At 32.8% G+C, this 14,764-nt stretch overlaps 1 protein-coding gene across 3 annotated transcripts in view; it reads left to right on the top strand.

The window, feature by feature from the left end:
- LOC109535688 (alpha-actinin, sarcomeric) overlaps nt 1-12,895 on the top strand; it is a 34,314-nt gene extending 21,419 nt beyond the window's left edge. Inside the window, exons 3-15 of one of the 3 annotated variants that reach the window (XM_019901624.2) lie at nt 70-251; nt 1,099-1,252; nt 3,122-3,219; nt 5,378-5,455; nt 7,507-7,599; nt 8,069-8,299; nt 8,409-8,707; nt 8,949-9,228; nt 9,289-9,417; nt 10,289-10,605; nt 10,782-10,960; nt 11,132-11,361; nt 11,532-12,895. In XM_019901624.2, the coding sequence (XP_019757183.1) occupies nt 70-251; nt 1,099-1,252; nt 3,122-3,219; nt 5,378-5,455; nt 7,507-7,599; nt 8,069-8,299; nt 8,409-8,707; nt 8,949-9,228; nt 9,289-9,417; nt 10,289-10,605; nt 10,782-10,960; nt 11,132-11,361; nt 11,532-11,690 (2,429 nt within the window). In that variant the 3' untranslated portion in view covers nt 11,691-12,895. Of the gene's footprint in view, nt 1-69; nt 252-1,098; nt 1,253-3,121; nt 3,220-5,369; nt 5,456-7,506; nt 7,600-8,068; nt 8,300-8,408; nt 8,708-8,948; nt 9,229-9,288; nt 9,418-10,288; nt 10,606-10,781; nt 10,961-11,131; nt 11,362-11,531 lie in introns of all 3 variants that reach the window. The other 2 variants (XM_019901623.2, XM_019901622.2) reach the window with 2 other exon arrangements.
- The last annotated feature ends 1,869 nt before the right edge of the window (nt 12,896-14,764 follow it).

Raw genomic sequence — 14,764 nt, 5'->3', positions numbered from 1 at the left:
TGTTAATGTATAATTAATTTTATAAGTACGATTAATATATGTTTTAATGTTTTCAATATTTTTTTGCAGAAATCGTCGACGGCAATCTGAAAATGACGCTTGGTATGATCTGGACCATCATTCTGCGATTCGCCATTCAAGATATTTCAGTGGAAGAAATGACAGCTAAAGAAGGTCTTTTGCTATGGTGTCAAAGAAAGACTGCCCCATACAAAAATGTTAATGTTCAGAACTTCCATCTGTCATTCAAGGTAAGTTTTTTCAAAAACAATAAATATGTTTCACTTCGCAGATTAAAAAAACAAATATTAATTATGGTTTTGTTTTTTATTTTTTTTTCAAAATATTAAGATGAATGCTAATATTTTCGAGGTAATTTAAAATTATTTGAAGACACTTCTTAAGACCCGCAGATAATCATTTATGAAGAGTTTCTTATGATCTACCTTATTCCAATTGCGATCAAACTCATAATTAAATTTCCATAATTGAGGATTGAACCACTCAATTGAAAGGGAGAAAGTTAAACTCGAATAAGTAACGACAAACTGAAAAACATTTCAATAATAATTTTGATTGGTATCTAACTTTTTAAATAGTTTCTTGTGTCCTTTGGTTCAGTTGAGTAATTTTTGAGTGCAATCATTGATGCTGTTTTAGGATTCTTATTAAGGAGTTCTTAGGCATTAACTCTTTTAACCATGACACACTAATTAAAATTGCACCTCTAAACAATTTCTGTGATATTGTTTTCAATAAATAGAGCACTATTGTATTCTAAACAATCATATCTAACCAGAATATCGGAAAGTGATTAATACCGATAATTTCAGAAAACATACACTTGCAACATCTATCCAGTAAGCACTGGAGTCTAGGCTTTACTTTATATTAATGCGGCGCCGGTTTAACAGTTATTTAACAGGCTTTTATCAATTGATTGTATATGTTGTTAACATCTGGCGATTTACAGTTTAACACTAATACAAGTTAATCGTTATTTCCTAATTTATAATATAGATGACATGCAAATACTTCAAGAAATATTGGGTTTTTTTTCAATCCCTGACTTTTCAAAATCTGTTTTTTTTATTACAGGATGGTTTAGCCTTCTGCGCGTTGATCCATAGACATCGACCAGATCTAATCGACTACAGTAGATTAAGCAAAGACAATCCCCTAGAGAACCTAAATTATGCCTTCGACGTAGCTGAGAAATATTTGGACATTCCAAGGATGTTAGATCCTGACGGTAAGCAGTCGTTACACATTTTTCGATATATTTGTATATAAAGGTAACGGTTGAATGAGGGGCGCGGTTATTGTCAAATGCACGTTATCAGTTGGACATCCAAATTCTATATGCCACTTCGGCCTTTCCTTTGAAAACTTATTTGCTATGTAATACAAAAACTCATTTTGCACGGGGGTTTTTTAGTAGTTTGACAACGCTGCAAGGTTGTTTGCAAAGACCTCTCTCTTTACACCGGCATTTACCTTTACTTTCAATTTGAATATGCATTCGAACTAGATTAACTTGGTTGTTTTTGCTCTTGTTATATAGAAACAATTGACTACTATTAGCTTCGCTTGCAGAGCGGCAGCTCCAGCAACCACTCAAACAGGCAAAAAATATAATTCGCGAATATTCTGCAAAATTATTCTAAATTTGACTTCATTTCGCACAATAATAACTGTTCTAATAATTTATAGTTGAATTATGCCAATTAATTTGGACACATTGTATTAAAGCCAAACTGCTTAAAACAACGTGTGATAACTTAATGTATACAGTCTGTCCCAAAAACGATCAAAATAGTACTGCGACATTCTTTAGCTCAAAACAAGACGATCTGGCCTAATTTTTATTACAAAAAAGTCTGGCCCATGTTTAATTTTCCCATTTGGCGTGAAAGCTGGAAATATACCTAAAACGATGTTTCGTTTAGAAAAATTAGCGTTTTAAGGCTTTCTTTATCACGCAATGACAAGTTGCAAACTTGCAACTCAAACGATTCTCTAAATATGATCAAAGACCAAGAGCCAAGATTCAAAGCCGCTTTAATTCAGATTTTTGTCATATTGCCTGACAACTATAAACATTCCTAAAATAGTGTTTGGTATAAAGAAAACTTCGCATTTTACGGCCCTATCCAGCAGCGACTGCTCAAAATTATCATCAGACCATCAACAGCAGAGGAGCCATACATTTTTTCGTAAAAAAAGCCAGGTCGTGTTCATTTGAGCCGAACCATGCCAAAGTAGTAGTTTGATCATGTCATTACGAGACACGATTTTTACATACTCAATGTAAATAAAAAAGGATTAAAAAATATAAAATTGTATATTAAAAAAATTGTAAAATTTTAATGGCTAAATTGGCTATATTTTAAGCTCAGAGTCTATTAGGCTCTGGTGATATTCCATGAAAGTGTTTTTATGCACAACTAGCATTAAGGCTGTCTTTTTAAATCGCTGAACATTTTTCGTTTTCAATTCGGCTTCTTTCTAGGTGTTGTCAAGATATTTGAAAATTTGTTGCCAAAAATAGTCGTATCGAATTACCAAGATTTCCAAGCCGTGGTCTTTATGTTAATCTAGATATGCCCTTAATGTTTTACCTATTTGCAAACAACTTTTTTTAAGCAGCTAAAATTGTGCATTATATTTGTTGAATTGTAAATAATATTACCGTTTATCGCTTTAACATACATTATGTATTATAATCTGGTGTTAATTGAATAAGGACATGAAAAGTGCTGTTTGCGAAAAGTGATTTGAGCAAACTTCAAATGGGAACGTTGTAATCCAAATTTAAACATTCTTGCTGTTTCTTTAGTATAAGGTAGGCTGATATATAATTTTGAGAACCTTTATTGCTCTTACTTTCTTCAGATGTCATCAGCTCAAAATAATTCTCCAATTTGAAAGATTCTAAGGACAACTAGATTTTTCGTTTGCTATTATTTATTTATTTCAAGTTAAACACAAAATTCCCCTGATAAAGTATGTTCTTTAGAGTAGTTTTAATTAAAACCTTTTTTGAATTTAATTAAGTCCCGGTGGTACTAATAGTTTGTACAGCATTTAGGACTCGATTATCAATCGTTATTTTTTGCAGATTTAATTAATACCCCAAAGCCAGATGAGCGCGCTATTATGACCTATGTTTCATGTTATTATCACGCGTTTCAAGGCGCACAACAGGTAGATTTGATCGTGGTTGTACCTTAACATGATTTTTTAAATATTTTTTCCTAATCCAGCAACATGGTTTTGCCTCAATTTGATTTTAACACGCCGTTGAAAACAGAAGGACGATTTTTGATATCAGTATCTAGCAATGTTGATTTTTGTTTAGTATTTTTCTTCTGCGTCTTACGAGTGTGATGATTATTTTAATTTTTCTTCAGTTTCAGAAAAAAGTCTATCAAAAATTGTCACTCTACTAATCAAATATACATAACTGTGGATTGATCGTAATGTACTGCCCCTTTCAACTGTATATTCGACATTAAACAGTCGTATTTTGTTGAAGGCAGGATGGATATTACTTCCAACATCTGCTTTGTTGTTTTGTTTTATTTTTATTGATGTATTTGTGTTACTTAACAGTCATAGCTTATTTTCATTGGCGCGCCATTTTCGAATTAAAATCTGTTTCCACATACTGATTGAACTATTTTCCTAATTTATGCTAATCTAATTTTTTTAGTTTGGAGTGCGCAATATTTACACGTTTTTCGTCGTTTTAGCAGATTCTATGCAAACGTCTAAAACGCCTTAAAACACAATAAAGATATTCACTTAAATTCAAATCCTCGAAAAGCCGAGGTCTATCTTCTGCAAACCGATTATAAGGTAGAAATAAAAACAAATGTCGTTTAGAATGGACAAATAAGAAATCTAAAAGTGTTAACTCGAGAATGAAGATACCAAGTACTCATAAAAATAAATATCTAGCACATTAAATTTGCATATATTAGTTGTAATAAAAAGAAGCCGTTTCCCGCCATCCTTCACACATTTTTAATTTGATTTACATTTCAAATACCATTTATGTTATGTGGTTTTATGAACTTGTTTTCTACTGTTCTGTCGTTTAGAATATTACTTTCTCATTTGAATCATTTAGGATATAAATAGCCGAACAAATCTGGCGTTCATTTCAGGTAAATAATAGTTTTTCATTGCTCGAAAACAAGTATTATGTCACATTCCCGCTTATTTGCCTTGAACTGGTTCAGCACTTGGACGTTTTAAGTCACCATTATTATTATTGATGAATTATAACTTTCACATAGAATTTTTTGGTTTAATACTATACGTTTTACACAAACGCTTTTGTTCGTAACAAGTCGTAATTTCACATTCGTCAGCCCTCAAATTTAGAAAAAATGAGCCAATGGAATTTCAAAAATTATTTAATTAAATGGATGTTATCTAGTTGATACGATTTATTACCCGAAAAGATAACCTTTAGCATCCAAATACTTTTGTTCATCTTAAACGCCGACCCTTATATCAAAACGCAGTTGTTTTATTGCAATTTAACATTGTTATTTGCTTGATTTTATTAAATAACTTGGTGTGTGTAAAACTTTGTTATCATCGACCCAAGTGTTGATCTTTGCTAACATTCGGAGTTTTCCCGTCTATTTTAATGCCCACATGGCATATTCGTGAAAATACCCACATGACCTAATTTCAAGGAACGCAGCGAAACTTTTAATTAAATACATTTTTGTCTGCTGTCTACCTTGGGCAGTCATTAATTATTCTGTAATTGTTTTCTCTAATTTTGTAAAGATAGTAGACTGCAAAGCCAATTTTTGACATGGCAATGGAAAAACAATTTTACTATTATTCATGTCTAATGTTGATTTCGCAAATACCTTTGTGAGGATATTTCGAATTTAAAAGAAACATTTCAGATTCATAATAAGGTTTACTTGTGTGTTCTGTTCTGTTTTTCATTGAGTAGGTACTTTTTTTGTCAAATTAAGAGGAATAAGGTGGAAGATGTTCAGTGTGTGGATCAGATTTTGTCTTTACTAATTATTAGGTACTTTATATTTTATTCATTTTCCTGGGTAACGTATTTCATAAAGCTATGTATTATAATAGCGTTTTTCTTCAATTAACTAAGAAAAATTTTAATAAAAAATTTATTTGAGTTTATTTAATCATAAATTCTGCTCATTAGGACTTTTACCCTTATTGTGAGCGCTTAACATTTTTTATTACATTAAGGCTTTAGGAACTCTAAAGGTCACTTTTCATTTAACAGAAATATTTAGGTTTATGGTAGGTACCAAGCTCATTGTTTTCGCATGTTGTGTTATGTTGATAATATTGTTTGCACGCAGACTTACAGAACACTGCCATGCCGGATGAACGAGCGGTCATGACATATGTGTCGTCTTACTACCACTGCTTTTCCGGTGCTCAAAAGGTGAAAAAATCATTCATTTTTGTATTATACTTTCAGCTTGATGAGTAGATTGTTCCGTGGATATATCTATCCTCCCTACTCGATTAAATATTTTGTACAATAATTCAAAAATATATTTTCTTAAACAAAATGATTTAATATTGATTATGTTATATTGACAATGTACATTTATAAATTAACAAAATAGTAAAAAGTAGAAAATCAGAACTTTGATGAAAAGTTTATTAACTCAATTTCACCAATTAATTTCCTAAGGTACGAAGTTGTCAACAAACTTAAAAAGTCGCGGATACTTTAAGAAAAAATTGAAACCACTAAATACATTGGCATACGCTTTTCATCATTAAGTTATCTTGTTTGAAAACGTCATGAGAATTATTGGAAATAATTTTAATTAAAATAGTGAACATGATTCAGTAGATTCTGATATAAAGACAGAGGGTTTGCAGTAAATAATTACAATATAAAAATATTTCTTTTTGCATCTATCCTCTAAAGGGTAATCATAAAATTAATGAAGTCCAAGAAATAAACTCTCATCAAGCTATTCGAAATGTATGTCCAATAATTAGTGCAGGTACTAAATGATTAAACACAGTGAAGTTAAAATTCATAGGCAAAGTTTTGAACATAGAATCAAAGAAACCGAAACAGTAAAATTTCCATCTTAAGCATTTTCTCATAAGAACCCGATGGGATTGATCGCGTTTAAACGTATTCAAACGCGAAAATGAATTAAATTAATAACACGTTATCTTTCAGGAATATTTCAATGCTCAGTTTTGACTTTTTAATTATATTTTTATCCTTATCTCTGTGTTTTCCATTCAAATTGATTTATGCTTGAATAGTTGATTATTCTATTACGGAAATGCTATTGCTAATCGAATTGAAATCAGTAGATCCGCTTGCTCGCGGATCATTCTTTTGCAACAGCCAGTTTAAAGTAAATGTTTTTATGTTGCAACTTTTATAAATATTTTTCTTTTTAAAACTGATGGACAAATTTCGTGTTCAATGAATTCCAAAATTTACGTAAAATATATGGCAGGTACTTACCAGCAACGAATCTTTGTTGCGTCAATAAGTAATTGGTCACTGTTAAACGTAATTGCGGTGCTTCGACTTCTAGAAAAAAAATTATATTGAGTATTTCTTCCAACCACAGTCCAAACCAAACAGTAGGACTTTTTGCTTGTGGACGAAGCCAATCGACCATAAACCAGCCTCGTCATTGAATATAACTTTACTTAAAGTTCACTCAACAAATACTGGATTTTTACGCTATAGTAAACCAAAGGAGATTAATTATACACCTAATCCAAGCAATCAATAAACGATGCTAATTTACTTGTAAAAATGAACAAAATTGTCAATTGTTTCATTTGAGATTGAAGATCAAGGAATTGCGACGTTCTGGCAAAAACGCTAAAACTGTTTTTGGGTTTGCAGTCTATACGACATCCGATGTTCCAACTTGAACCGTTTTCTGGCCTAACAAGTAAAAACATCACCTTTTAATCACGGAGTAATTTACTGAGAATAATTGTTTAGGCTGGACACACGTTTCAACACTTCACCCAAGTATCTACTAACCTTTTTTTGTGTGCGCCTATTTTTTAATTGTCTACATGCTTAATATAACTGTCGCAATTATTTTTCGTGAGTGAAAAGCATGTTTAATTAAAAGCGGAATATTTAGTTGCTGTGGTAAAGAAAGTACGTAAATTTGAGAAGAAATCAGCCGTTTACTTTTTCCATAGATGTGGATAACTGTATCTGTGCTGCATGAATCTTTCATGTGGGCGCATTCAACTGGGATGAAAACTCGGAGAATAATTATGAATTAAATGAAATTAAAATTTATCATTCCTCATAATATAATCCTTTATATTTTTCGCGCCGCCTTGTCTGTTGAATTTTGATTTAGCTGTGTCCACTTTAATACCTAATCTATCACGTTCAACGAGCTAGATGTTCTGCTTATGCTAAATAATCCCAATTATCTGATGATGTGTGTAACTTCAGTTAAGTTATAAACTGTATTTTAGGCCGAAACAGCTGCCAACCGAATTTGCAAAGTACTTAAAGTCAATCAAGAAAATGAGAGACTTATGGAAGAATATGAACGTCTTGCCAGCGATGTAAGTACATGTAGTTTTTATATAAAAATTAAATTGATAAAGTTTTTAATGATGCGAATATTTGATTGAAAAAGAGAACATAAATATAAAATCATACAGGTTCAAAAACAAATATTACTAGCACCTCAACTATATTTTATTTTCTACTATTAATTAACTATTATATTTTAATTTCATATGTTAAGCACGTTATATTAATTATATTATTATATTAATTAGCAGTTTAGCAAATATTAGTTAATGTTTGAAAAATTATTATTATTTCAATCAAATTTTCCGAAAAATTTCTGTTTTGGTTTAGGAAACCCATTTGAAATAAAATTTCCAAAACATTTTTCACTATTGTTGTCAGCAAAAATAATTTAAAAATTAAAATTTTGGAAAATGCAGTAATTGAAATGGAATTAATGTCTAAAAACAAGAATGTCATTGAATCTTTATTATTTTTTAATTTAACTTTTTTTTGTAGCTTTTGGAATGGATCAGGCGTACGATGCCTTGGTTGAACTCAAGGCAAACAGACAACTCCTTAGCTGGTGTCCAAAAGAAATTGGAGGAATACCGCACTTATAGGCGCAAACACAAGCCTCCTCGTGTAGAGCAGAAAGCAAAACTCGAAACCAACTTTAATACTTTGCAAACCAAGCTCAGGTTATCCAACAGACCAGCTTACATGCCAACTGAAGGAAAAATGGTGTCGGTAAGCAGTCATAATTCAGAAATAATTATATGTATGCGTATCGTGATCAAAATGTAAAAACAAACAAAATCACAATATCAGTTGTTCCAACTCTATAATTTTCAAATAGGACATTGCCAACGCATGGAAAGGTTTGGAAGGTGCCGAAAAGGCATTCGAAGAATGGCTGCTATCGGAGATGATGCGTCTGGAACGTTTGGAGCATTTGGCTGAGAAGTTCAGACGTAAGGCCGATGCTCATGAAGAATGGACCAGAGGTAAGGAAGAGATGCTTCAAAGCCAAGATTTCCGCAACTGCAGATTGAACGAGCTTAAAGCGCTGAAGAAGAAACATGAAGCTTTCGAGAGCGACCTTGCCGCTCATCAGGATCGCGTGGAACAAATCGCTGCCATTGCTCAAGAATTAAAGTAAGTATAGAACGTGCACGTAATATTTTTCAAAAATGTACAAAGCTCACATTACATAGACAGAGAATTCTGGTTTGGTGAGAAGCACTTGTAATGGTGAAGACGACTATTCTTCACTATTCCAAGTAACTGAAAATATTTCATCAAAACTTTCGAGACTTGAAGCTTCATTAGAAGATCTGAATGATGTGTTGTCTGAAGTGTCTTCAGACATTTAAACAGCAATGTTTTTTCTCTTCAGCACTCTGGATTATCACGATAGTGTTACCGTAAACGGGCGCTGCCAACGTATTTGCGACCAATGGGATCGTCTGGGGGCTCTGACTCAACGAAGGAGACAAGCACTTGACGATGCCGAACGCATCATGGAAAAGATCGATATTCTTCATTTGGAGTTCGCGAAACGTGCCGCTCCATTCAACAACTGGCTTGATGGCACTAGAGAGGATTTGGTGGATATTTTCATTGTTCATACCGTTGAGGAGATCCAAGGATTGATTGATGCTCATTCACATTTCAAGGTACGTTTGCAATTATCTGATGCTGGTTTTCATAATCCAATCCATGAATTTGCAATTTAGGCTACATTGGGAGAAGCAGACAAGGAATACCAAAGCATTGTTGGTCTTGTCAGGGAGGTTGAAAGTATAGTGAAGCAACATCAAATTCCCGGCGGACTTGAGAATCCCTACACAACACTTACTGCTCACGTAAGGAATTTGTTACATTAATTATTGCTTCACATGTCATTTCATTTGCACACAATCGTATTGTTAATTTTATTCCACACCGATATGCCTGATTAATGTATCTACAATTTTTAAAGCGCAAAATGATCAGTATTTATTTATACGAAACAACCAAATATACAGGGTGAAGTTGGATTTTTAAAACTTTTTCTCATTCCGCAACATTTTTAACTTGTGATAGTAGACAGTAAATTCCTGCATATTTTCTTTCACTCGTATGTAATAGTAGAAATCGGATTTTCGAATACCAAATTTTGTATTTGTTTTCATGTAACAAATTGAAACTCTGAAAAAACTAAGAAATAAAGTCGAACTAACATACATAAAATACGAGGCAAAATTATAATTACAAACAGCAAACATTATTTTTTGGAATTGGCACAAAATTATTCTGTACTGTCCTTTTTATGAACGTCTGAGCTGGACATAGTTGCAAGAAAAGCGCAAGTGCATAATTTTTTTTGTACTGTCTGATATAAGTTTGATGTTATTTCAAATTATCTAAATATAATTTTTTATACTGCATAAATTGACATATTTGCTAGAATTAGTGTCCATCAAGCCGCTCATATTGCAGATCACCAAACCTTTAAGTTCATTTACTGTTTTAACTCAGACATAGACAAATATCAGTAAATGAACAAGAGCTAAAACCACTCACCTCATAAATCTTCGTAATAAAAGAGGATATTAAATAATGTGCGATCTGTTCTCCTCTCATGCTTGTAACAAGGAAGGATTTGGTGGTAATTTGGAGGTAAAGAACTACTTAAAGCAGATGTTTAGTCGATCTTAGATGTGTACCAGTTGTTTGACCTGTTCAATTTCATAGGACTTGACAAGGAAATGGGGCGACGTAAGACAACTTGTGCCCCAACGAGATGCAACTCTTCAAGCTGAACTAAGGAAACAACAGAACAATGAAATGCTTAGAAGACAATTCGCGGAAAAAGCAAATGCAGTCGGACCATGGATCGAGCGCCAACTTGACGCTGTTACTGCCATTGGAATGGGTCTGCATGGAACTTTAGAAGATCAATTGCACAGATTGAAGGAATACGAACAGGGAGTTTATGCATATAAGCCACACATTGAGGAATTGGAGAAGATCCATCAAGCCGTACAAGAAAGTATGATCTTTGAAAATAGGTAAGATGGATGTCACGTGTTTCCAAAGTCCATCCTCTATGTATAATTATAGGTGAACAAAGAAACTGCTGTAATACTCGAATTGTTTGTTGCGAACTTAGAAATATTTTAGAGTTATTTTGCATTCGATTTTCAACAAAAGTCTGACTAAACTGAAAAAATAATTAACTTTTCAGATACACGCAATACACGATGGAGACATTACGAGTAGGATGGGAGCAACTATTAACATCAATTAACCGTAATATCAACGAAGTAGAAAACCAAATTTTGACCAGGGATTCTAAAGGTATTACTCAAGAACAACTGAACGAGTTTAGATCATCCTTCAATCACTTCGACAAGAACCGTACAGGTAATACAGCAAGCAGTTTTAAAATGTTTCTAATTTGGGTCTAAATAAAAAGATACTAAACTATCAAAACACTCTCGGCTGGGCATATAAATTTGAGAAAATTTACTTCCTGCGTCTACGTCTTAATTTGAATAATAATGAAACTGCTATTGAACTGTATGCGTTCTTTAGGACGCCTTGCCCCAGACGAATTCAAATCCTGCTTGGTTTCTCTTGGATATTCAATTGGTAAAGATAGGCAAGGAGACATCGACTTCCAACGGATTTTAGCAGTTGTCGACCCCAACAGTACTGGATATGTACACTTTGATGCCTTCTTGGACTTTATGACCAGAGAAAGCACGGATACTGACACCGCCGAACAAGTGATCGATAGTTTCCGCATTCTGGCTGCCGATAAAGTAAGCACTTTTTATACTTTTAATACACTTGACTTTATTTCAACCTTCATCATTTGGATGCAGCAAGCATTACATTTGTACAATGTAAATTGTAATTTAAACGCACAAGTCAATTTATTGAGCGTGGTTATATGATTATTTTAGTTATTGTAATTGAATTATTTTTTCAGCCATATATTCTTCCCGACGAACTGAGACGAGAATTACCACCAGACCAAGCCGAGTACTGTATACAACGAATGCCACCCTACAAGGGTCCCGGAGGCGTACCTGGAGCTCTAGATTACATGTCATTCTCAACAGCGCTCTATGGAGAATCTGACTTGTAAAAAACCACAGTTTCATTCTTCCTAAGCTCAGGTGATATTTACTCAGCTAAAGGAATATAATTGGTATATCGGTTGCTTTCGATCCCCAGTTTACATATTATTTATTTATGATATTTATTTATTTATTTTTATAACCGACAACCTACTGGCAATCAGCAGGTTGAGTAAGATAACGGTTTTCACGGTTTGCTAGTTTTCTTTCTTTTGATTTTAACAACTCATTATATGAAAAGTATTTTTCTGGACAGCTACTGTAATATATATGAAATTTGTGCCAAAATAAGTCATCGGTGAATGTCACAAAGGATATCACGTTAGAAGCAGAAACTTATTTATCTTATCCTGCGTGGTGTCATAATGTTGGATGTGCCATTATAATGATAGTAATTTTTATCTTCATGCACCTCAGTGGAAGTTATACAATCTCAAACAAGAGTATAAGCAATGATCAGATTCACATGACCGTCAATGTCGTTGTCGTTTTTATTTATAGGCAGATGAATGAGAACAATGATTAGCGGCCCGGACTCTACAGCAATTAAATATTTTTTTCATTTGCCACTACTGCTAAAAGTGTCTGTTATGATAATTTTGAGTAGACACATAAAAAATCTTAAGTCTCGAGTTTAGTTTACATAATAAAATACAATTAGGAATTACACTGGGGTGTGAGTAAATCATGCTTAGTCACATATCACACTAGGCAACTAAAATATTTGTAATTTAAGTAGATTGTTATTTTTTTGTAGTAACAAAACGTACGTTGGGAAATGTTTAAGCACGTTATCAAATCTACTTAAATTCCACATAATTTTACACTAAGTTTTTGTGAAGATTTTTTACTTATAATATAATCATGTAACTTTTGGGTTCTCTATAATTGTTAAACGTAAGTTTACTTAAAATAATTACTTATTAGTGTATAATGATAACTTATATTTAACAATTCGTTATAAAACTTATTTTGTCAGTGGAGTGGATTAGTCGTATTATGTTTGATGATCTTTTTCTGTTATATTGTTTATTTTGATATACTTTATTTTTTTGAAACTGTCGCTGAATATGAATTGAATTTGTTTTCGGTGGTTTATATTCTCTATACAAGTTTAAGTTACGATATTTTATCAGGTCACACAGTTGATTTAAGAGTTTCACTTTTATTTTTATTGTATCACTTCAAGTAAATACACAAACAAATATTGCAACAATTGTTTTACTATCAAATCTCGATTTTTTTTGTGAAAGCTGCCAACGTTTTTTAACGGATATTTCACTTGGTAAGTGGGGTTTTAAAAGTTTTCTATCTAGTGGTAGGAAAAGGAGGGCTGAGGCCCAAGTGGTTCTGCCCAGAAAGGTTGCATCATGTTTGAGCCGATGACATCATTTGATCAAGACCACGTAAAACTAAGAATTATGTTTATATTTCGCTTTTTGCCTGAAAACTGCCAATATTTTCCGAGCGATGTTTAATTTGATTATCGTGCTTTTTATTTGTCTATCCAATTTAATGGTGTGAAAATGAGCGCTATAGCTCAATTTGTCCCTGAGAAGTGAATAAAAAGTATCTCAGTCTAAAAAGCTAAATTTTAAGTTTCGTGCTGAATTGAAAAGTTTGGCTTTAAAATAAAATTCGTATAATAAAAAGTAAGTAACTTGCAAAATGCCCCGAAATATCTCGAAGATTTGGTATGAACCAATCAACCATTAGTAGGGAAAGAAGAAACGTGTTTTATTTAAATCCAGGAGACAACCAATATAAATAATTTTAATGCAAATTCCTAAGCAATGACCGTGGGGGAAAAACTTACTAAAATAGTTATAAATATTCAGAAAAATATGACTTATTTATTGTTGATTGGATCAGATTAAAATGAAACTACCCGCATCTATATAAATGTTATATTTATTTTTAGCTTCCGGTTTTAGGTTTGCCTTCGAAACATATAAAAGCAGTAGATTTTTGAGCTCTAGTTAAATGTTTCCTATTCGTGCTTATATTTGTTGATCTATTTCAAATAAAATAAGAGACATTACATAAAATATTCAACATTTTCTTCTGCCGCAAGTAAACTTGTTTGGACGCGCGCCTTTTTGCGTCTATTATTGAAATAACGTTGCACGTTAGCACAAAATATACATGGTATTATGGTTTTTAATTTGGCATACTCAGTTTGCATTCTTTTTTTTACTGCATAGCGGCCGAGTGCATAAGCGCATCAGTGCTCCAGCGTTTAACCATCAGCCACTCTTATTGCATGTTAAACTGTTAAATTTATTAACTGATGCATTAGTGTGATAGCAGAGTAGAACTTAGACTAGAGTTTTGCCATTAATCAAATTGACTGAAAACTTTAAAATCCGATTGCAGGAATTAGTTCAAAATTGTTAAAACAACGCCTAAACAAGTTAGAATTCAAATTAATGCACAAATATTTGCACGTTATTCCTAAACTTCTTTAATGGGGATTGATGTAACTTTTTTCTCATTACAAAGAATATACATTAAGCTAAAACATTATTGAATATTTACCCTCTAAATTCTGTTAGCATACTTTCACGCATATTTTACATTTCACTTTTAATAACTAGCTATAAGAAAAAGTACGTTTTTGATACTTTGCACAATTCTTGCCTAATTTCCTTACTAACACATTATTTTTAAATAATTAATACTTTTTTTCGTGTTAAACCCGATTAATGTCACGTTTGAACTGACCGAAACGTCATTGTCATTCCAACTAAATACGATGTAGAAGGGATGTTTTTTTTTTTTTTTTTGTTTGCCCGGCGGCTGGAGGAATAAAAATCTTCGCGAAGACACCCAGTGTTCCGAACGCTGGGTAGTGTTGGATTCTTACCAACTAAAAAACCCCCTTTTTGGTACTACGAGTTTTCGGGAGTTATCCTTTAAAACTTGTAGCCCTCTCTAAGAATTTGTCAGCTCCGGCATCCGTATGCCATAGCATCGCATTCTCTCCCTGCTAGCATGGGCATCTTATTAATTTACACCTTACTTCTATGTGCATGCTAATTGCTACCACAGATTACAGAGTACCGCTGTGATCTGTGATTAC

The sequence above is a fragment of the Dendroctonus ponderosae genome, unplaced genomic scaffold (assembly GCF_020466585.1).
Source record: "Dendroctonus ponderosae isolate FM_Combo_2020 unplaced genomic scaffold, Dpon_F_20191213v2 Dpon_F_20191213_1, whole genome shotgun sequence".
Taxonomy (NCBI): Eukaryota; Metazoa; Arthropoda; class Insecta; order Coleoptera; family Curculionidae; genus Dendroctonus; species Dendroctonus ponderosae.
The sequence above is the reverse complement of the archived record's forward strand: the minus strand, read 5'-3'. Positions and strand labels throughout refer to the sequence as shown.